The 23967-nt window shown below is 40.0% G+C and overlaps 1 protein-coding gene across 1 annotated transcript in view; it reads left to right on the top strand.

The window, feature by feature from the left end:
• ASPH (aspartate beta-hydroxylase) overlaps positions 1-5250 on the top strand; it is a 396229-nt gene extending 390979 nt beyond the window's left edge. The window contains exons 23-25 of the mRNA XM_082258996.1: positions 380-471; positions 945-1078; positions 5035-5250. Of these exons, the coding sequence (XP_082115122.1) occupies positions 380-471; positions 945-1078; positions 5035-5185 (377 nt within the window). The 3' untranslated portion in view covers positions 5186-5250. The remainder of the gene's footprint in view (positions 1-379; positions 472-944; positions 1079-5034) is intronic.
• The last annotated feature ends 18717 nt before the right edge of the window (positions 5251-23967 follow it).

Here is a 23967-nt window from a genome sequence, read left to right as displayed (position 1 = left end):
TTTTCCATGCAGGTTTCCTTTATGTTTTCCATTCACCCGCTGACAAAAAATGGCCATGTAATTATGAAATTGACTACACAAACCTATAAAACTCTAAAATATGTGGAAGTTTGGCATCTAAAACACATTTTTATACAACTAGGGTAAAGGAGGTGGTAGTTTGATGACCACATGTGGTGACAGATGCAGTCAACACATGACAGCCTGTTCGATAAACAGTTATTAATTCGATTTTGCAAAATAATAATGAACCAAGATGGATTTTGAACCTGAGCTACCTGAACATAGACATATTTGTTCATGTCATTCTAAATGTGATCTGAGACTAGTGCAGCTATGAACAGATTCTTTCATTCTTTAACATTTGTCTTTTCTTTAGGTCGGAAAAATGAAAAGTCTTGTATTGCTGCACCCAGGACATGTGCTTTTCTAGAAAGATTTCCTGAATCCATTGGATGCCGTAGGGGGCAGGTACATTTAATCAGTTTTTTTCTGTAAACCCAACAGATGTGTGTATAGGCCCTGGCTGGTGTGTTTGGGGGTCTCTAGTGGTCCAGGATGTCAATGCATTGGAGTAGAAACCACAAATTTTGATATTTCCTAGCATAATAGTATAATTAACCACTATGATCCCAAAGTAATGGCAGATCATATTGTAATATGTATGTTTTGGAGCTAAGAGAATATACAGTATAGAGTAGCACTTGTTCCATAGAGTAGCACTTGTTCCATAGAGTATTATGTTTTGTAACACATGCTTGGTTCAGATCCCAGTTTTGTTCCACTAAGGCATTTATTAATGATGGGAACTTCAGAACACCAAATGCAATTATAGGTTGAGATCTGATCATCACAATAGAAGCACAATGTGTTGTTTCCTAGCCAGGGGGCCATTGGAAGTATTTATGAGATATTATTTGCTAAACTTTTGTCTTTGTGCTTAGATCAAATACTCCGTCATGCACCCTGGAACTCATGTGTGGCCCCACACAGGGCCAACAAACTGCAGACTGCGGATGCACTTAGGATTGGTTATACCAAAGACTGGTTGTAAAATAAGATGTGCCAATGACACAAGGTAATAGTATAGTGTTTTATTCACATGTCTTATACTTGTAGTTTTAAGTGGCATTTTTTTAATTTTAACATTTCCTGAAAAAAATGTTGCATTGTCAGTTAAGTACATGTCTTGGCAAAAAGAATTAACATGAACAACTGAGCTGTGGTAGACAATGCAGCTGTGTCATTGAGCATGGGAGCAGACATCACCTTAAATTCTTCTAAATATAATTCTTCCTAAAATCAATCAACCACTGCTTTTAGTTCAGTGTATCATGACTCCAGAATCTCCCAAAGTACATTTTGGGTTCCTGAATTGAATGCGTGGTTCAAATACATATCACAGAACACCACTTTTTTACCCTTTTTTAATGCATCGATGAAAGGGCTGCGCTAGTACTTGAAATGTCAAATTCTTTTGTGCTTTAATGCAAACTTGTGTGAATAAACACAATCGGGTTGATTTACTAAAGGCAAAAACAGACTGTGCAAGTGCAGTTGCTCCAGACCTTGGTAAATGAGGTGAAGCTTAACCATTGCAAAGAATACCCAATCACATGCAGGGAAAATTAAAAGAAAAAACAGCATTTTTGCTTGTACATGATTGGATGATGGAAGTCAGCAGAGCTTCCCCTCATTTACTAAACTCTGAAGCAACTGTGCTTGAAAAGTGCACAGTCTGTTTGCCTTTTGTAAATCAGCCCTGAGGGTGGCACATGTATATCTCAGACTGTTTTTTTATTCAGCCGGGGCTCCTAATTTAACCACTTCTGGACCGGAAGGTTTTACCCCCTTAATGACCAGGCCATTCTTTGCGATATGGCACTGTGTTATTTTAACTGACAATTCCGCAGTCGTGCGGCGCTGTACCCAAATAAAATGCATGTCCTTTTTTTCCCGCAAATATGGCTTTCTTTTGGTGGTATTTGATCACCTCTTCGTTTTTCATTTTTTGAGCTATATTTTTTGAGCTATAAACAATATTTTTTACTTTCTGATATAAGACACAGCCAAAAAAATTTTTTTTAAAAAATCGATTTTTTTTCATCAGTTTAGGCCAATGTATATTCTGCTACATATCTTTGGTAAAAAAAATCCCAATAAGCATATATTGATTGGTTTGCGCAAAAGTTATAGTGTCTACAAACGTTGCAATATTTTTATAGCATTTTTGTTTTGTTTGTTTTTTTTTATGTTTTTTTTTACTAGTAATAGCGGCGAACAGCGATTTTTAGCGGGACTGTGACTTTGCGGCGGACATATCAGATATCTGACACTTTTGACACTTTTTGGGGACCAGAGACATTATTACAGTGATCAGTACTAAAAAATAAATGCACTGTCACTGCACTAATAACACTGGCAGGGAAGGGGTTAACATCAGGGGCAATCAAAGGGTTAAATGTGTCCCTGGGGGGCTGCTTGCTAACTGTGTGGGGGGTTGCTCTGACTGGAGAAAGACAGATATCTGTGTTCCTGCTTAGCTTGTCAGAACCTTGTTTACATAGGCAGATCGCCGTTCTGCCTCTTCCGGTAGATGATCCCGGGTGGCGGGCAGATATCGGGTCCGCCGAACCCGCTGATTGACATCCCCGTTAGCTAATCACGGCACGATCATGGCGTACAGGTACGTCATTTTGCACAATAGAGCCACACTGCCACAGTATATATACATGGCGGGCCCTCGGCAAGTGGTTAAAGGCAAACTGATACTTGAGAATATATGATCAAAACTTAAATGGCGCCAACCATAAAAATTGTACATACATTCTGAGACAGATGCCCCTTTTAAGTGATTAACACACTAATAGGTAAAGTAAGGAGCTAATCTCAATAAACCAAAATTATATGAGACTATAAACTATTTGCAAATTTGTGTATCAAATTTAAAGTAGCTTCATGCTAAACTGAAAAGCATTACTATCCATACAGAAATGTACCATTTGGATATGGTGTTAGTAAAGCTATTAAACTAGCTGTAATAAGATAGTTTAAACACAAAAAAATGTGAAGAGTGAATAAGAAGTAAAAATTATGCAAAAGGGTATTTGTTCCTTTTGAAATATATATATATATATATATATATATATATATATATATATATATATATATATATATATATATATAAAAAAAAAACAATCAGTGGTGAGGCTTCAAAATCCTTCAATACAATCCAGTTGTCGTTCCAATCAGTCTCTCAGTCCCATTCACCATGCAGTGTTATTAAAGAATGTTCTCAACTCCCAAAAAGGCAAACTGTGCTCCACCACCTGTAATAATGCAGACACACTCACCAGAGCCTTATGGTCATTAAAGCGGCTCTTCAGTCATTTTTTCATCTTTCCATCTATTAAATCCTCTGCCATTGTTGTTTTAACTTTGGATAGTAAAACATTTTTATTGCCTGTACATACCTTATACATCCTACTAGAGGGCTGCATTGGGTTTGGGCTCCCGCGGGACCCAATGCAAATCTTGCGGGAGCGGGCGGTTTTACCTCTGCTGCGGGCAGGAGTGGGCGGCAAAAATATTTTGCGGTACCCGCGGGGAACGGTGCAATTTGGTGTAACATATTTTTCGGCGTATAAGACAACTTTTTTTTATAATAAAAAAGATACCCCAAAAATTGGAGGTCGTCTTATACACCAGGTACTGTAGCTTCAGATAGTTACAGAACATCCCTATTAAAAATGTTAGCCGGCTGGATGTGTATACAGTACCTTTGGCAACTTACAGAATGTCCCTGTGCTGTGCTGTAATACTCTATGTACCGTGCTGAGCCAATCACGGCAAGCAGTGTATTCTATTAATGCACACAAAGCCTGCTCCGATTGGCTGAGTCAGAGAGGCGGGCTTATACAACCTTTGCCAATCTGAGCAGGCTTTGTATGCAATAAGAATACACAGCTTGCTGTGATTGGCTCAGCGTGGTACATAGAGTATTACAGCACAGGGACATTCTGTAAGTAGCCAAAGCTTACTGTATATACATCCAGCGGGGAGAAGTTCTGTATGTAGCAGATGCTACAGTACATATAAGGGCACATCCATCGGGCTAAAATATTTAATAGGGTTGTGATGGCTCCACTGATGTTATGAAATGGTGTTGCCTCAGAAGAGGGGGTAGTCTTATACGGCGAGTATAGGGTAAATCCGCAGGAGTGGACACAAACATTGCGGGTGCGGGCGGGAGTGGAACACAAACATTGCGGTGGTCCTGGTCATACATTCAGCGGGTGAGGGTTTATTAAAACAGTCCTGCGCAGGGCTCTACATCCTACTTCCTCTTTCTTGTTTGGTCATCAGCCTAAAGCCTAACTCCACTTTTGTTGAGAGAAAAAAAGCATTCCCCTCTGGGTAATCTATGTACATTGCAGGGATTATAACAAACTTTGTTGCAGATTCTTACGTTTTGTTATTCTGAAGAAATCACTGTTTGTTCCTCTGCGCTGAGAAATCCTAATGGGTGTGGATTTATAATTATCACTCAGCTGTGCACCTGCAGAACACTAATGTGGAAATCTGCTGGGCCTGCATCCCTTTAGATGTGTACCTATTGGGAGTATCTCACCAAAAATGACATTTTGGTTCCAGGGGATGCCTGAAATCTGACTTGTATCTTAGGCAGACTTCTGGGAAAAGCAGTGAGCCAATCACACAAGCAGGAAATGATGTTTCTGGGGTGTGGTCAGTATACATTTTGTGTACAGAACACCTCCAGGTAGTCATATTGCATTGCATTTTCAGAAAATTACAGCAGCTGCAGATTTAAAATGAAAGGTAATTTTTAATAACATTCAATTATAATATGACTTGTGTCGCAATTGTATGCACTATATTATTTTTAATTGTATACACTATATTATTTTTAATTGTATACGCTATATTATTTTTTCTTTGTTTGCTATTTTTTTTCCCCAGGAAAGTAGAGCTACCCTTTAAGGAAATGTTTTCACATGGTATTTTATTTTACAGGAGCTGGGCAGAAGGGAAAGTGCTGATTTTTGATGACTCTTTTGAACATGAAGTGTGGCAAGAAGCTGACTCCTATCGGTTAATATTTATTGTGGATGTTTGGCACCCAGAGCTTACACAGCATCAAAGGAGGACTCTGCCTGCCATTTAAATGTGATGTGAATGGGTTTACAGATGAAGGAAAATTGTAAAGCACTAAACACACCCTAATATCACTGTTACACATATACTTGGGTGCACCTGATATTTCTTGTATATTTTTTTTATCGTTTTTGTGCCATATTTCCATTGGTGATGGTTTATAGTATAGTTTCTTTGAATGAGTTTACTATGAGATTATGTTCACTAATACTACTATTTTGAAAAAGGTAAACCACTATTAATTGTCCTATAATACTTTTTGTTTTTTTAAACCTGCCTCAATGTACTGAACTACCATCACTGTATTCTCTTTCAAGCATCACCATGTACTGAACAAACATTTTTATATACATAACAGATTGTATTATATGGGGTAAATATGAAGAAGGACCTGGTTGTACAGCTGCTACTTTGTTTACTAGAATAAACCTGGAACTGAACTCTATATTTTCACTAGATGGACTCTGAAAGCTGTTTTTTCCCTGTTGGTTGGGCAGTGTTAGTTTGAAGTGCTTGCTGGTTATGTCAGTATAAAAACCTATCTGGAAGATCTCCTTGCTGGATTTGTCTCCACCCTTTTGCCATGGCCTTCTAGTCCATTGGGCTTCAGACCCAGTGTGGTATTCAAGCTCTGTTTTCTGCATGTTGCAAAGGAGTATTATTGGAATCTTCAATTGTGACATTGTGACTCAAGTGTGAAAAAGATGCAGCATCTCTTTTACACAATAGAGTCAGCCATTGTGTAAGTTGCTACTTTGAGCCTACTTTTTACCTCCCTTGCGCTTATATAGCATATACACTGCCCTAGCTGCATGCATTAAAAATCCCCCCCCCCCCCCCCATAATATAATCTCTCCATTCTTCTTGAAAGAATTGTGGTTATACACTGTTGGGGAAATAGGTTCAGTGAAGTGGAGATCTTACCAGAAGATGAAGAATTTGGTAAACCCCCCAGGGTCTAAGTGCACATCACACATGTTCTCCTTTAAATCTATGCAGCAGTTTTCAAATAAAATAATATTTTTTTTATTTTTAGTTCTGGCTGTAGCTCCACCCTAGGCTGAAGCCCAAATTAAGGACATTCCTGTAGGGGAGGACAGCCATCACTGAGCTCCCGCCTCACAGTGTACACAGAGCCTACACAACTCCACCTTCTTTTCCTCTGAAAGCTGCCAGAAGCTGCCACCCTGTGCCTCCTCTTCAGTCTTATTTTTTACTGCAAAGAAAGCTACTGATTACAGACCAAAAGAACCTGCCACAGCTACAGAGAATTCTGAGAAGTGATTATAAGCCATACCAGGGTCAATGGATTATCAGAGCATTTAATATTTGGACTACCTCATAGTCATTCACTCTAACACACGGTGCTGAGCTTGGCTACTGTTAATGTAGTTGCCAATAAATGATTAAACCAAGTTGGCATACAGGATGCATTTGAAAGAAAAAGGTTCTTATTGTTTTAACCCTTTTCAACTTAAATGTTATGCAACTTCTATATCAGAGTGTAAAAGTTGCATGTTAATATTCTTGCCTCCATTTCCTTGTTACTTTTGCAAACTGTGCCTCCATCTTCCTGAGCATAGGCAGTCTTCTCATGGACATCCGCAGGACTGATTTACAGTGGCTGAAAACTGGAGAAAAAAATGGGACAATGTCTTAGAGCAGCCAGTTAAGTTTTTCATCTTTTGAATCGAAATCTTTAAGCAGTTGTAAACTTTGTACAAGAAAAAAATGTCACCGTGCAAGGCAGTGTCATAAAGTGCTAGTATGCATCGCTGGTGAGGTCACCGGCTGCTGCTCCATGGAATATCTCCTAAACGGTACACGTTTAGGAGATATTCATTTTACCTTTAGTATAAGCTTACCTGTAAGTAAAAATGGCGGACAAGACTTTACTACCACGTTAATGCTTGTCCTGGATGATTGTTGCAGTTCTCTTAGCACTGTCATTGTTTGTCTTCCCCCAAGAGAGACATGCTGACTGGCAGTACTGTATGTAGGAGTCTCACTAACCAGATGGATTGGGAACAAGGATATTAGGTGGGGCATAATATACACAATACGATCTTCAAAACCCCAACCCATCACACTTTATCGTCAATGTCTTTGCCTTTCCTTATGAACTTTATAGAAATCAGCTTTTCCTTATAACTGTATTCGATTTTAAGCATTCCAACATTTCATGATGTTTATGTGCCATTTCTTAAAAAAAAAAGTATGGGTTTGTATTTTTTCCCAATTTATACTTACCTAGGTGGATGCGGCATTGGTCCCAATGCTGCATCTGTTCCCTGGCTCCACTACACTGAGAACCGAGCGATCGAACACCACCGACCACTCGGTTCTCACAGCACCATGAGCAGAGAGCTGCTGACTGTCAGTCACCGCTCTCTGCTCTGCCCCCTCCTCCCTCACTGTGGAGCTCTGGGCTGTGGAGGGGGCGGAGTGGCTGGCTCAGGCTCTCAGCAGCTCGCTGAGAGGCTGGGGCGGGTGTCAGTTCAGGCACCTAGCGGATCCCGACTGTGATAAAAAGGTGCCTGGACTGACACCTGTGACGTCAGCAGAAAGCGGACTTCAGTCCGCTCTCTGCTGAAAACGGGTCACAGGGGTGCAGAACGAACTGCACTCCTGTGATCCATGGATATACAGCCAAACAAGCTTTGGCTGTACATCTCCTTTAATGTTCTGTTTGGGAATTGCTTATGTTTTTAGCTGTTTCATACAAATTAGATGAGTAAATAGATTAGCAATCCTCTGTAAACATGTTGCTATTCAGCAAATATTGTTGTGCCTTATGCAGCTACTTATATATAATTAGTATCGCTTTGGTTTACTTTTTAACATACCGTGCACGTTTATGTATCCTGATGTTTTCCTGACTGGTTCTAAATATGTACAGGGTGTTTTTTTTATAGCACTTCTGTTTGTTTATGGGTTTTTCAAGTAAAATGGCCCACACATTAGAATTTGTCTTGATGCATTCTTTTTTTGTGTTTATATTCCCAAACCTAAAAACATTAAAAAAAAAGACTCTCAAACCACTCCCTATTCCAACCAATAACAGTTGTACTTCTAAAACATGGTCAGAAACCCTTAGGTCAATAATGAAAAGAAATGGCTGCACTCAGATGTTGTCAAAATCCAGGTTTATTGGACATCCCAATGTGGCAAAAAAGTGACAAGGTAGACGCGTTTCACACACTAAGATGTGAGCTTAATGATTAGGCAAGCCGGGGCGAGCACCGCTGTTGGTCATCAAGCTTCCCATGACCTTGAGCAGTGTATCTCTTTCCTTTGTATGCAGAAACCCTTAGGTGCCAAAATGATGGCATAAGCGTGGTCAGAAACTCTAAAGTACCCATATGATGGCATCAGCTAATTTCACAAGTGAGATACTATCAGTTCCCGTCTCATGTAGATAACTGCTTAAGTGGTACCCACTCTTGTATTATGAATTCAATATAGGCATTAGTTTGCAATTAGGGCAGAGCCCAGCCAAAGTAGAGCGGAAGGGTGCAGTTTTGCTACTCCTTTACATGACCAATTGTTCCTGCTGCCTGGTTAATATGCATGCGATTAATTCCCATTTCTGGTCCTGATCCCAAACATGCATTGATATGAGGCCTAATTAAACACTAATTAGTATAATATTTTTAAGTGCTGTCTCTGCTTAATTGGGTAAAATTGGATGTTAATAAAGCAGATTGCCATTAGTTTTGCTGTAATACATTGATATTTGATAGCATTTGAAGTGCTGTTTCAGATGTAGTTAGTTTGAGTCCTTTCATCATTTTTTTGCTTTAAATCAAAGTTAATTACTCCTGTAAAAATAATTTACTGTATTAATACCTAGACAATTGAATGTCTGCTTGAGAGATCTGTATCACACAGTAATGTCAGTGCTTTCTAATTAATACGTATCAAGCACCAGGTTATTTTATATGTCAGCTGTCAAGCTGCATGTGATCTTTCCTAATGAATAGTTTATAAGTGGGGTTTTATATAGTAAAGACATTTTATGTAACACCTAAAATATTCCTGCTACAGAAAATGTCAGTCAATATAATAGACAGGCAAAAATGAAGGAAGAAATATACCGTATTTATCGGCGTATAACATGCGCCGGCGTATAACACGCACCCCAATATTTGGAGAGAAATTTCAGGAAAAAAGCTTAAATTTAAAATAAACAGCTTTGAACTCAGAACATTTTTTTTTTTAAATCAAATGATATCTCACCAGTGCCCATGAATGCAGCCTCATCAGCAGTGTCCAAAAATGCATCCTCATCAGCAGTGTCCATGTATGCAGCCCACCAGCAGTGTCCATAAATGCAGCCCACCAGCAGTGTCCATAAATGCAGCCCATCAGCAGTGTCCATAAATGCAGCCTACCAGCAGTGTCCATATATGCAGCCCACCAGCAGTGTCAATATATGCAGCCCACCAGCAGTGTCAATATATGCAGCCTCGCAAGCGCAATGTCCAAATATGCAGCCTCGCAAGCGCCATTGGAACTGACCAAATTTGTTTTAAAAAAGGGCGGGAAGCAGCGCCGAGAGCAGAAGGGGCAGGCCGGGCCGAGGAGAAGGAAGGACTAGCTGTCATAAGAGCAGAAGGGGGCGGGCCGGGCCGAGGAGAAGGAAGAACTAGGGAGCGCAGTCATCGGAAGTCCCGCCTCCTCTGCCGAGACGTGTGACGTCTGTCATAGGCGGGACTTCCGATGACTGCGCTCGCTCGTTCTCCCTTCTCCTCGGCCCGGCCCGCCCCCTTCTGCTCTTATGACAGCTAGTCCTTCCTTCTCCTCGGCCCGGCCCGCCCCTTCTGCTCTCGGCAATGCTTCCTGGCCGTTTTGTTTTTTAAATATCGGCGTATAACACGCACTGCTGCTTTTTTCTCCATTTTTAGGAGGAAAAAGTACATGTTATACGCCGATAAATAGGGTAAATACATTTTGAGTAAATATTTTGTATAATGCAAAAAATGTATAAACTTTGTTGCTGGTTAAACGCGGATTGTGCTGTTAACCCAATAATCCAGTTTATCAGGAAAGACTATCATCCAGCGATCGATCAACAGGCACCACAAGCCAGCAATGAAGATTTAAAACATTTGTTGCTGTTTAACCATTGCAAATTCCATAGTGCAGATACTGTAGGATATACTTCACTATTATTTTTTTTTTGGAAGTGCGAGAAAGGGTCCAAAGTAGGGATAAGCAAAATTAAGAATTTTATAATTTCCCCAAGATTTCTGGAAAAATCAGGAGATTTAGGCAAAATGCACTGGTGTTAATGGGGTAGGTGAAATGAATGTGGGTTTTTAAGGGTACCATGGTAAATGGCTCCCAAGGGTTATGGAAAATTCTTTAAACTCTCCTGGATATGTTCTTGGTCTAAAATACTTTTTATTAGCCTCGTTATTATATGTTGTTTTTTCACAAAAGGAAAAAAAACTGACTGGGTAAAAAATTTAAAATAGCAACAGTACACAAATAGCTGCCAAACAGACACATAAGAGCCGGTTCACACTAATCCGACTCAAAGTCGCCCCGTGCAGCGCAAATTCACCGTGGCTTGCAATCAACTTCTCATAATAGAAGTCATTGCAAGTCGCTCCGACTTTGCCAAAAAATAGTGCAGGAACCTTTTTCTAAATCGGAGCAACTTGAGTCACTCTGATTAGAACGGTTCCATTGCACAGCATTGGGAGCTACTTGTCAGTCGCCTGACAAGTCGGAGTAGTGTGAACCGGCTCTAAAACAAAAATGTAAACAAAATCATAAATATTAGGAAATATATTAAGTAGACTACTCTGATCCTCAACCCATCCAAAAAAAAAAAAACAAATCCAATTAAATAAAGAAGTAGCAAATTTACCTAAACAACTTAATGAGCAAAATTCAAAGTTTTTGCTTTAGCAAAATTTTGCCAATTGCAAAATGAATTTCCCCACAATCATGCCATTCATCTGAATCAGCATCCTAATTATAACAGTTCATCATACTTACTTTTTTGGAAGTTCTAATGACCTAAGCAGCCAATCAGAAATCATATCTGACAGAAAAAAATAAAATCTGGTTGACCAATTGCGTTTTTGAAAAAGCATGTGTTGTTCATGAGAATTTCCAGGTCTCATTTGCCTATGAATTAGTTAATGCGAGACTGCCTTAACTTTATGCAGAGCAAATGTTCATTTTCATTCGTTGTGAGTCAAAAAGTTTAACATTTTTTATAAGTTTAGCATACTTTTCATAGGTTAACTCAAAGTATATCTGAAGCCAAAACTTTTTTTTACTGGATAGAGTAGGGGAGTGAAAAACGATCAGAGTCTCATTAGAAAGATCTCCCTTCCATCCTTGTCCTGTAGACTCAACAGAAAGTGAGATGATTTCTTTCCAATGCGAGGGATTTCCTTTCTTGGAGAGTTGTCACAGTAACAAGTGTACCCATTGAAAGATTTTCCCTCTATCTTCTCTTCTGTTCTTCTTCTGTTCTGGTGGCAACTAAAAATGTTGTATTTTTTTGAATTTCATTCCTGGTGATTCTCCCTATTGGGGGCACCGACCGCAATACAAACCCAATGGGTTTTAATCCATTATCACTTTTTCCAAATCTAAAAAAAATGTTTTTCCTTTAGTTAATCTTAGCACATTATTGGACTGGTATTACTTAAACTGCTAATATTTAAAACATAGTGAATGTGAAATGTCTACATCTTTCCAATATTACTCTTCTTTGACCCATATCTTTTGACTCCACCTGTACCTTCTAATACTGCTGCTTACTGTAAAGGAACCCCACATGCAACACAACAATAGTAGTGTTATAGGTACAAATATACTTAAATAAAATGTGCCAGGACACTTGTTTTTGGGGGTGAGATGGTAGGATTTTATTTTATGAATAACTGACACAATGCTGCTGTTAAGGTTATGTTGAATAATTTTTTTTCACATCACGATGGTCTTAGACTACTTTTTGTCACTTAATTTTAGTTTTTGTTGTCTTACTTTGGTTCTTAAAATACATTTTTGTCAGGTCCTTTTTGGTCCCAAAGTCATTTTTTCACATCACTTTTGCTTTTGGTATGTTACTTTAGTCATAAAGTATTTTTTGTCACACCACTTTATTTTTTTTTTCACGTCACTTTGGTCTTAGATGAGTATTTGTCAGTTCACGTTAGTTTTTATTCCTTTATTTTAGTCTTTGAGTATTTTTGTCATGTCACTCTGGTCATGGGGTAGGGGTTGTCATCTCACCTAAGTCTTAGACTTGTTTTTGCATGTCACTTTGGTCTAATGTTTTTGTTTTGCTATTGTACATTTTGGGCAAGAATATGCTTTTGTGCTGCTTTTCATTTCTGCTTTTCTGCAACTTAATGTATTGACACCATGTTGTTTAGTTATTCTAGGGATTTATTCAGCTCTGTCCTTTTTTCACAAGACAAATATTCTATTTTCTAAATAAATGTGTACAATTTTCTTCATTTTACTTCTTTTGTAAAAGAACTGTTCTTTTTTCAAATCAAAAACTTTTGATCATTTAGAACTAAAAGTCTGGGCTGGATTGTCAAGTTCTATTTTATCGCAGATGTACTGAGGCTTGTAAATTGACTTGCAGAAAAACTTCAACATTTTATTATCTCCCTTTTCTGTTTGGTGACTTGGCGAGAATAATACATTATCAATGACTGCAGAACAGGATTTTATTTATTTTTTTTTCTATTTTTTTCTGTGTAGGCTTTTTAATGTGTATGCCGTCACTAGATAAATGCGATTTTGTGAGTAAACTGTTTCTGACAAGGTTCCTTTGGTTTCTGGGAATTAAGATTAAAATGCAGCTGTAAAAGCTGGACATACTATTTTGCCTGGGGCACCTTGACATGCTAATATAAAGGTGTCAGGACAAACAGCTGCAGCAACAGATTTACATACATTGCCACCTGCTGGTGAAATATGGTATTGCCTCAAGACTATACAAATTTAGCAATTTACAAGTGCATCTCATAAAATTAGAATATCATCAAAAAGTTAATTTATTTCAGTAATTCAATTAAAAAAATGAAATTCATATATTTGATATAGATGCGCTACACACAGAGTGATATAGTTCAAGCATTTCTTTCTTTAAAATTTGGCTTGGTAAAAACCCAAAATTCAGTGTCTCAGAAAATAAAATATTACATAAGACCAATAAAAAAAAAAAGATTTTTAAAACAGAAATGTTGGCTTACTGAAAAGTATGTCCATGTACAGTATAGTATGCACTCAATATTTGGTCAGTGCTCCTTTTGAATGATTTACTGCATCAATGCGATGTGGCAGGGAGACGATCGGCCTGTGGCACTGCTGAGGTATTATGGAAGCCCAGGTTTCTTTGATAGTGGCTCTCAGCTCATCTGCATTGTTGGGTCTGGTGTATTTCATCTTCCTCTTTACAATACCCCACAGATTCTCTATGGGGTTAAGGTCAGACGAGTTTGCTGGCCAATCAAGTACAGTAAAACCATGATCATTTGGCACTTTTGGCAGTGTGGGCAGGTGTTAAGTCCTGCTAGAAAATAAAATCAGCATCTCCATAAAGCTGGTCAGCAGAGGGAAGCATGAAGTGCTCTAGAATTTCCTGGTAGAGAGCTGTGCTATCTTTGGACTTGAAAACTCAACACGGTCGACCAACACCAGCAGATGACTTGGCTTACCAAATCATCACTGACTATAGAAACTTCACACTGGACTTCATGTAACTTGGATTCCATGCCTCTCCACTATTCCTCTAGACTCTGGAAACATTATTTCCAAATTAAATGCAGAATTTTCCACAGTCCATAATGATTCAGAGAGCCATGTCATCTGCTGGTGTTGGTCCACTGTGTTTTAACAAGATTTCATTTTCCAGCAGGACTTGGCACCTGCCCACACTGCCAAAAGTACCAATACCTGGTTTAATGATCATGGTATCACTGTGCTTGATTTGCCAGCAAATTCGCCCAACCTAAACCCCATAGAGAATCTGTGGGGTATTGTCAAGAGGAAGAGGAGAGACACCAGACCCAACAATGCAGATGAGCTGAAAGCCACTATCAAAGAAATCTGGCTTTCCTAAGACCTCTGCAGTGCCATGGGCCGATCGCCTCCATGCCATGCCGCATTGATGCAGTAATTAATGCAAAAGAAGCCCAATGGACATGTACATGGGCATACTTTGCAGTAAACCAACATTTCTGTAGTTTTTTTTTTTTTTTTTTAATTGGTCATATGTAATATTCTGATTTTCTGAGATACTGAATTTTGGGTTTTCACTTGCTGTAAGCCATTATCATTAAAATAAAGAAGTTCTTGAAATATATCACTCTGTGTGTTAACGCATCTATATAAAATATGAGAGTTTCACTTTTTTAATGAAATTACTGAAATAAATGAACTTCTTGATGATATTCAATTTTTATGAGATGCACCTGTATATGAGAGGAGCATGTTTATCAAGTTTGAGTAAGAAAAAAAAAAAAAAACGTTAAAGTTTCCCCCTTACATAATAATGCTTTTTGTGGTAATTTATCGAACCGTAACATTTAAGCCAGTAAAGTTACTTTTCAAGTCCGGTGAAAAGAATTGGAAATAAAAATGGTCAAGGATGATCAAAAAAGACATGTTATAAATGAGGCCCAGAGGGAAGGAAATATACATGTTTCCACTGAGTTTGGAGCTATGGAGTTTAGAACCCAATCTAATTTTATACTACAAAAGTCATACAGTAAATTGCTAGTACAAGGGACTCTTTCACTTGTTTTTTTGCAATATTTGTTTTTTGACCATTCATACAACACAGCATGTGATGATGTAAAGTAGATTTTATATATGGGTTAAAAAATGTGAAATTTTATCTGTGCAATATTAGCACCTTAAATAGTTAAACCAATAAATATACACTTATTGGGATTTTTTCTACCAAAAATATGTAGCAGAACACATATTGGCCTAAATTGATGAAAACATTTGATTTTTTTAATTTTTTGGGAATGTTTTATAGCAGAAAGTAAAAAATGTTTTATTTTTTTTCCTAATTGTCACTCTTTTTTTGTTTAAAGCTCAAAAAATAAAAACCGCATAGCTGATCAAATACCACCAAAAGAAAGCTCTATTTGTGGGAAAAAAGGACATCAATTTTATTTGGGTACAGCATCGCACGACTGCGCAATTGGCAGTTAAAGTAACGCAGTGCCGAGCAAAAAAATGGCCTGGTCATTAAGGGGGTAAAACCTTCCGGTCCTTAAGTGGTTAAGGAACCCCTAGCAACCTTTGGAGGAATCCAAGTTGAGAAACCCCGATATAGAGTATAGTAGTACAAATACTGTATATTTTTTGTTGTATGAACCTAAAATTGATACTGACATTTTTACGATTCCATGAAAATCAAGGATTACAAGAAAAGTAGGAAATCTTGATTTAAAATCTTATTTAGGGGAGAGGATCTGAAAAACCTAAACAAGCAGAATCCACAAGCTTGGCTGTTTGCACCAATTTTTAGATGTACAGTATCTCACAAAAGTAAGTACACTCCTCACATTTTTGTAAATATTTTATTCTATCTTTTCATGTGACAACACTGAAGAAATGACGCTTTGCTACAATGTAAAGTAGTGAGTGTAAAGCTTGTATAACAGTGTACATGTACTGTCCCCTCAAAATAACTCAACTAATAAATACACAGCCATTAATGTCTAAACCGCTAGCAACAAAAGTGAGTACGCCCCTAAGTGATCCATATCCATATTGGGCCCAATTAGCCATTTTCCCTCCCTTGGTGTCATGTGACTTGTTAGTGTTACAAGGTCTCGGGTGTGAATGGGGAGCAGGTGTGTTAAATTTGGTGTTATCGCACTCCCTCTCTCATACTGGTCACTGGAAGTTCAACATGGCACCTCATGGCAAAGAACTCTCTGAGGAGCTGAAAAAAAAAAAAAGAATTGTTGCTCTACATAAAGATGGCCTAGGCTATAAGAAGATTGCCAAGACCCTAAAACTGAGCTGCAGCACGGTGTCTAAGACCATACAGCAGTTTAACAGGACAGGTTCCACTCAGAACAGGCCTTGCCATGGTCGACCAAAGAAGTTAAGTGCACGTGCTAAGCATCATATCCAGAGGTTCTCTTTGAGAAATTTATGTATAAGTGCCACCAGCATTGCTGCAGAGGTTGAAGGGGTGGGGGGTCAGCCTGTCAGTGCTCAGACCATACGCTGCACACTGCATCAAATTGATCTGCATAGCTATCTTCCCAGAAAGAAGCCTCTTCTAAAGATGATACACAAGAAAGCCCGCAAACAGTTTGCTGAATACAAGCAGATTAAGGACATGGATTACTGGAGCCATGTCCTGTGGTCTGATGAGACCAAGATAAAACCTATTTGGTTCAGATGGTGCCAAGCGTGTGTGGAGGCAACCAGGTGAAGTGTCTTGCCTACAGTCAAGCATGGTGGTGGGAGTGTCACGGTCAGGGGCTCCATAACTGCTGCCGGCACTGAGGAGCTACAGTTCATTAAGGGAACCATGAATGCCACCATGTACCGTGACATACTGAAGCAATGCATGAGCCCCTTCCTTCAGAGACCAGGCCACAGGGCAGTATTCCAACATGATAACGACCCCAAACACACCTCCAAGATGACCACTGCCTTGCTAAAGAAGCTGAGGGTAAAGGTGATGAACTGGCCAAGCATGTCTCCAGACCTAAACCCTATTAATCATCTGTGGGGCATTCTCAAACGGAAGGTGGAGGAGCGCAAGGTCTCTAACATCCACCAGCTCAGTGATGTCCTCATGGAGGAGTGGAGGAGGACTCCAGTGGCAACCTGTGAAGCTCTGGTGAACTCCATGCCCAAGAGGGTTAAGGCAGTTCTGGAAAGTAATGATGGCCACACAAAATATTGACACGTTGGGCCCAATTTCAACATTTTCACTTAGGGGTGTACTCACTTTTGTTGCCAGCAGTTTAGACATTAATGGCTGTGTGTTGAGTTATTTTGAGGGAACAGCAACTTTACACTGTTATACAAGCTGTACACTCACTACTTTACATTGTAGCAAAGTGTCATTTCTTCAGTGTTGTCACATGAAAAGGTATAATAGCATTTTTACAAAAATGTGAGGGGTGTACTCACATTTGTGAGATACTGTATCATACAAAAAATATATTTTGTATTAAAAAGATATGCCATAAAATAACTTTGATGTGTATATTAGCTATTGTATTTTTTTTTAATGTTGTGTTTCTGCCCTGATGAAGGGGGTGGAGTATGGCTCACAAAATACAGTGCCTTTTATATACAATTTATGAATAAACCTATCTTATGGACTTAAATATTACTGTGTGGTGCTTCAATCCTAGAGTTCTCTGTTCTACAAAATGGACAGGCTTGATCCATGTAGTTGTCATTGGTTTTCTTAACACTTGGATGGAGTATGTGTATAAAGGGGGCAGAGATGGGCTGCTAAAAATATGATTGAACAAAAACTTGCCTAGTGTAAAATGTAAATTCATGGGAAGTAAATACCAAAAGTGATGGAGCACAGAATGCCCATCTCTGCACTGTTAAGATTTTAGTAAAAATAAGAATATTTAGACCTCTAGATAAAGCTGCCTATTTTGTACTTGTTTCAGAGTTTGTGATATTTTTGTAATCAATGTTTTGATACTATACATGTGCTTTGTAGACACTTATTGTTTCATTATTTTAAAGAGTTTTTTCTCCTTTTGAAATAAATTCTGTTCCTGAATAAACCTACACGTGTGTGTCTGTTTTTCATGCACATAAGTTATACTTAGCTAATTGTGGGACCAACCACAGAATTAAAGTGATAAAGTCTTGTTTTTTTTTTTTTTTGTTTAACCCCAGCCGCCGCAAATGTACTGCGGCAGGCTGCAGGGCTCTCCCAGACAAAGTCCCGTACCTGGGAGGAGCTAAGGGGCAAACACACGCCTTTGGCGGCGCGCTCCCGCCCCCGCTCATCAGCTGGGGAGCCAGTGCGTGTGACAGGCGGCTCCGATGGCCGCCGGCCACTCGCAATCTCTCCCTGCTGACAGAGAAGGACGGAAGGCTGATGTAAACACAGCCATCCGTCATTCTCCCTGAGTTGATCACAGACACCATGCGATCCTGCTATATAGGATCACATTTCTCTATGGTCATCTCACAAGCCCAATCCCCCTACAGTTAGAATCACTCCCCTAGGCTTACATTTAACCCCTTGGATCACCCATAGGGTTAACCCTTTCCCTGCCAGTGTCATTATTAAAGTAACTGTGCATATTTTTATTTTATTTTTCAATAGTAGTGCAGGCACCTTTTCAAAGTCACTGATTTTTAAAGTTGCATAGTTTGGAGCGGGTGCCATTGTAATCAAAGGACTGTGACTTTGTGTGTCCAAAGTTGCATGACAAGTTGCACTAGTGGAAACATAGACTTACTAAAACAGAAGACTCATTGCAGCATTTTAAAGTGGTTCTAAAGGCAGAAGGTTTTTTTTTTTTTTTTTTTTTAACGCATTCTATGGATTAAGATAAAAAAAAGGTGCACAGGGGATCAAATACCACCAAAAGAAAGCTCTGTTTGTGGGAAAAAAAAGACGTACATTTTGTTTGGGTACGGCCTCGCACGACCGCGCAATTGTCCGTTACAGTCGCACAGTGCTGAATCGCAAAAAGTGGCCTGGACGTAAGACAGCAAAATCCTCCGTAAAGTGGTTAAAGTCACACACTGCCGAATCGCAAAATAGGGCCTGGTCTTTAAGCAGCCAAATCTTCCGGTCTTAAAGTGGTTAAAAATAACATAGTAACATAGTTACATAGTAGGTGAGGTTGAATAAAGACAATAGTCCATCCAGTTCAACCTGTGTAGGTGTGTGTGGCTGTAATCATCTCTCATACCCCTGGATGTTCTGATCCTTGAGATGTACGTCTAAGAGTCTTTTGAAAGCCACCATACTTCCCGCAGAAACCAACTCTTCTGGTAGAGAATTCCACAATCTTGTAGCCCTAACAGTAAAGAACTCCCCACGTTGCCTGAGGTTAAAACGCTTCTCATCTAATCGCATTGTATGCCCTCGAGTCCTCATGCAATCCCTTCGACTGAATAACTGTTTTTCTATGCCGAGATCACCATTGAGATATTTATAAATTGCTATCATTTCCTCTCTCAGGGAGAATAAATCAAGCGATTGCAGACGCTCTTCATAATTAAGGTCCTCCAATCCCCTAATTAGTTTAGTTGCCCTTCTCTGGACTCTCTCCAGCTCCAACACATCCCTTCTGAGGACTGGCGACCCGAACTGGACAGAATACTCCAGATGCGGTCGGACCAGGGTTTTATAAAGTGGAAGGATTATAGTCTTATCTCTGGAATACATCCCTTTCTTTATGCATGCTAATATTCTGCTGGCTTTGGCAGCTGCCGCTTGACATGACATGCTATTGCTTAGTCTATCATCTACCAAGACTCCCAGATCTTTCTCCATTTTTGATTCCCCCAAGGGATCCCCCCCTAACGTGTATTGTGTTATTATGTTTTTAGTCCCCAAGTGCAAAACCTTACACTTCTCCACATTAAACCTCATTTGCCATGTCGTTGCCCACTCTGTTATTTTGTCCTGGTCATTCTGTAGGATATCTGCTTCATGCTGTGCAGTTATTGCCCTGCCCAATTTTGTGTCATCTGCAAAAACTGATATCGAACTACTGATACCGTCCTCAATGCTGTTTATAAATAAATTGAACAAGGTTGGTCCCAGGACCAGTCTGAGTATGCGCTGTTTATTACCACTCTTTGGACACGCCCTTTTAGCCAGTTCCGTATCCAAGAGCAAACCCTGCGGTCGATACCTGCAGACCTTATTTTATAAATTAAGCGCTTATGGGGAACTGTATCAAACACCTTAGCGAAATCCAGGTACACCACATCCACTGGTCTGCCCCTATCTAGCTCACAGCTCACCTCCTCGTAGAATGTTAAGAGATTGGTTTGACAAGAACGCCCATTTGTAAACCTGTGCTGATTACTGCTGATGATGTTGTTGTCTGACAGGCCTATAATTTCCCGGGATATGCCTCTGCCCCTTTTTGAATATTGGTATCACGTTAGCTTTCCTCCAATCCCCTGGTACATTTCCTGTCATAATACTGTCAGCAAAGATCAGGAACAGTGGTCTAGATATAATCTTGCTGAGTTCTTTGAGTACTCTTGGATGTACGCCATCCGGACCTGGTGATTTGTTTGTGTTAATTTTATCCAGCCTTTCCCTGATTTCACCCTCTGTTAGCCATAGCGGCAAGACCTGTGTATTACTACTAACCATACAGTCATGGTCAGTGTACCCCCTCCTTTTCCTGTGTAAAGACTGACGAGAAAAAGGCATTCAGCATGGTTGCTTTTTCAGTGTCCTCTGTAACCATCCTCCCATCATCGTTAATTATGTGTGGCAGCAGAGGTCTCCGTTTTCAGAGTGAGCTCTCAAATACCAGCTGTCTGTTATCAGGTGCCTTGGATTTCCATCTTAGGGTCCTTTAACACGAACGATCCGATCAGATTCGCCTGTCAGTTTTTTAGGCAGACCTGATCGGATCCTCCATGCATCCCTATGGGGCAGCGGATGTCAGCGGAGACATGTCCGCTAACACCCGCTGCTATCCGCATCCAATCCTGTCCGTGAAATCCGGAGGGATGGAAACCCTATTTTCCATCTGTCCAGCGGATGGGATCGGATGAGAACGGACAGGCGGTCCGTTCTCATCCAATTCCCCCATAGAGGACAGAGGGGATCTGACAGCTCCATCTCTGCACACAGCGGATCCATCCCCGCTGAGCAGAATGGAGTCCGCCGGCAGAGGCGGACCGCGTGAAAGGACCCATACTGCGGCATGCATCTTTAGCGCACAATGTGGGATGAAATTGAGTGTGTCCCAATGTATGGGATTGTTTGCACTTTAGGACTTTAGATTATTTCTTTATTGCAATGACTTGTCCTGTAGTAAAGATAAAAGACCAAAAAAAAAAAAAAAAAAAACACGTTATACTTAACCTGCTCTGTGCAGTTGCTTTTGCACTGCAGCCCTGATTCTCCTCTTCTTGAATCCCTCACTGGCGCCTCCCTCCTGCCGAGTACCCCCACAGCAAGCAGTTTGCTTTGGGGGCACCCAAGCCGAGTTTCTGCTCTGTGTGTTCACTCAGACACGGAGCTACGTCTCCCCCCCCCCCCCCTCCTTATTGGCTCACTGACTTTGATTGACTCAGCCAATGAGGAAGGAGAGTCCCAGACAGCCGAGGCTCTGACGCAACATCGTTGGAACGAGATGGAGCTCAGGTAAGTATCAGGTCAGGTAAGGGCTGAGGAGGGCTGCTGCAGGTGTTTTTTTATCTTAATCCATAGAATGCGTTAAAAAAAAAAAAAAAAAAAAAAAACCTTCTGCCTTTAGAACCACTTTAAAATGCTGCAATGAGTCTTCTGTTTTAGTAAGTCTATGTTTCCACTAGTGCAACTTGTCATGCGACTTTGGACACACAAAGTCACAGTCCTTTGATTACAATGGCACCCGGTCCAAACTATGCAACTTTAAAAATCAGTGACTTTGAAAAGGTGCCTGCACTACTTTGATGCGACTTTTGATGCGAATGATCCAGACAGTGTAAAGTTGGATCAAAGCTGCACTCAAGTCACACTCTTAATCGCGCGACTTTGGGGTCGCAATAGTGGAAACGTAGACTTAAGCAGGATGGGTGACATAATGTATCACATCAGGCCTGTATTGACATCATCCGGCTGGTGTCAATGGGCAAAAGCAGCTTGGTTTTTACATCAGTTTGAGGTTCTTCTCAAGTCATTCAGAATTTGTTGATGGGTTCAGCTGACCTGCTTCAAGCTGCTTTACATTCACATAGATTTGTATAGGAAAAGAGGCAGCTCTGACACATGTTAAGGCCCCTTTCACACAGGCAGACCATTCAGATCCGCCTGTCCGTTTTTTTGGCGGAACTGAACGGTCCCCCCATGCATCCCTATGGGGCATCGGATGTCAGCGGAGACATGTCCGCTGACATCTGATCCGATCCGTCAAATCTGGAGGGATGGAAACCCTATTTGACATCCGTCCAGTGGATCGGATGAAAACAGACCAAGGGCCCATTCCCATTCGATTCCCCCATAGAGATGTATGGAGCTCTGACAGCTGTGTCTCTGCACACAGTGCAGAGAACAGCTGTCATTCTCCTGCTCAGCAGGGGATCGATGGATCGATCCCCCGCTGAGATAAACAGAGTCCGTCGACAGAGCGGAGTGTGTGAAAGAGCCCTAAGGCATAAGCTCTGAAACCTCAGTAGCACTTTTACTTTGTCATTTATTTATATTGTCTTTCCTTATTACCCAATTCCAAATAAACTGCCACTGCCGACTGCAAAAAATGCTGTACATTTTTAAATAAAAAATACAAGCAAAAACAGTGCTCTAGCATAGATTTTATTTTAGTGATGAGGAACATTGTGCAAAAGAAAACGACAAACAATCAAAGTCTTTGGCACTTGAAATATCTGTATTCCGCTGTCATCCACACAGTGTACTCTTCATTCCATAGACTTGTGGTTACATTTTGAATATAACATGTTAAGAAGCATTTTATGCTTTGTCAGCTCTGTTAAAACATCTGCAATTAAACAACAGATGAGGTATAATCAAATTTGTTAATAGACCTGATTACTGTCAGTAAGTAAAGAAATATGAAATATTCAGTGGCTTAAAACAGCCAATTTCTAATAAATGAGCACTCCAATGTACCAGGCACTCGAGGATTATGCCAGGTATGGATTGTTTTACTGCAGCCTACACAATACACAATGAAATCAGGTAAATGTGCATGTTTGCGCTAATAGAACATATATGCCCAAAGCTGGCCCATCTCAAAGGAAACAATAGTGACCAACCAGGAAAATCTTATTTGGCTGATTAACTCAGCACCTCCTAATCTGGCTGTACATATCTGAACCGGGCAAATAAAAATGTGCAATAAGAGAAGCCGGGGATATTGATTCAGGCTGCAAAACTGGAAGTAGCCATGCACTAGTAGAATTTTCTTTCAAAAATTTAACCACTTTAGTACTAGGCACTTTTTCACCCTCTTCCTGCCCAGGCCAAATTTCAGCTTTAAGCGCTGTCACACTTTGAATGTGCGGTCAGGCAACACTGTACCCAAATGGAATTTTTTTCAATTTTTTTGGAGACAGATAGAACTTTATTTTGGTGATATTTAATCACCACTGGGTTTTTTTTATTTTTTTCTAAACAAACTAATAAGGCTGAACATTTTAGAAAAAAAACGTTTTTCTTAGTTTCGGTTTTAAAATTTTGCAGATAAGTACATTTTCTTCTTCAATGATGTGCGCTGATGAGGCTGCACTGATAAGGTTTCAATGATATGTATTTATGAGCACTGATAAGCTGCAATGATGCAGTGATGGGGCCAGTTATTGGCTCTCCTTTCCTCACACAGAGAGTGTGTCAGGACAGGAATGCCGATAACCGTCAAGTTTGTTCACATGTGACTAGCTGTGATTGGACACAGCTATTTACATGGTAAAGGGCCGCTGTGATTGGCCCTTTATCCTAATATGTGGCCAGCTGTTGCCAAAGGACACAGTGAACACAGAGCGCACCCAATGCATGGCTATAGCAGTCGGGAACTAGTTAATGAACGTCTGCTTTATTTACTTATGGATAATGGAGTCAAATTAATGTTTCAGTGACAAGAAAAAGTG

The sequence above is a fragment of the Pelophylax lessonae genome (assembly GCF_965119305.1).
Source record: "Pelophylax lessonae genome assembly, chromosome: 5".
NCBI classification, from domain to species: domain Eukaryota; kingdom Metazoa; phylum Chordata; class Amphibia; order Anura; family Ranidae; genus Pelophylax; species Pelophylax lessonae.
The sequence above is the reverse complement of the archived record's forward strand: the minus strand, read 5'-3'. Positions and strand labels throughout refer to the sequence as shown.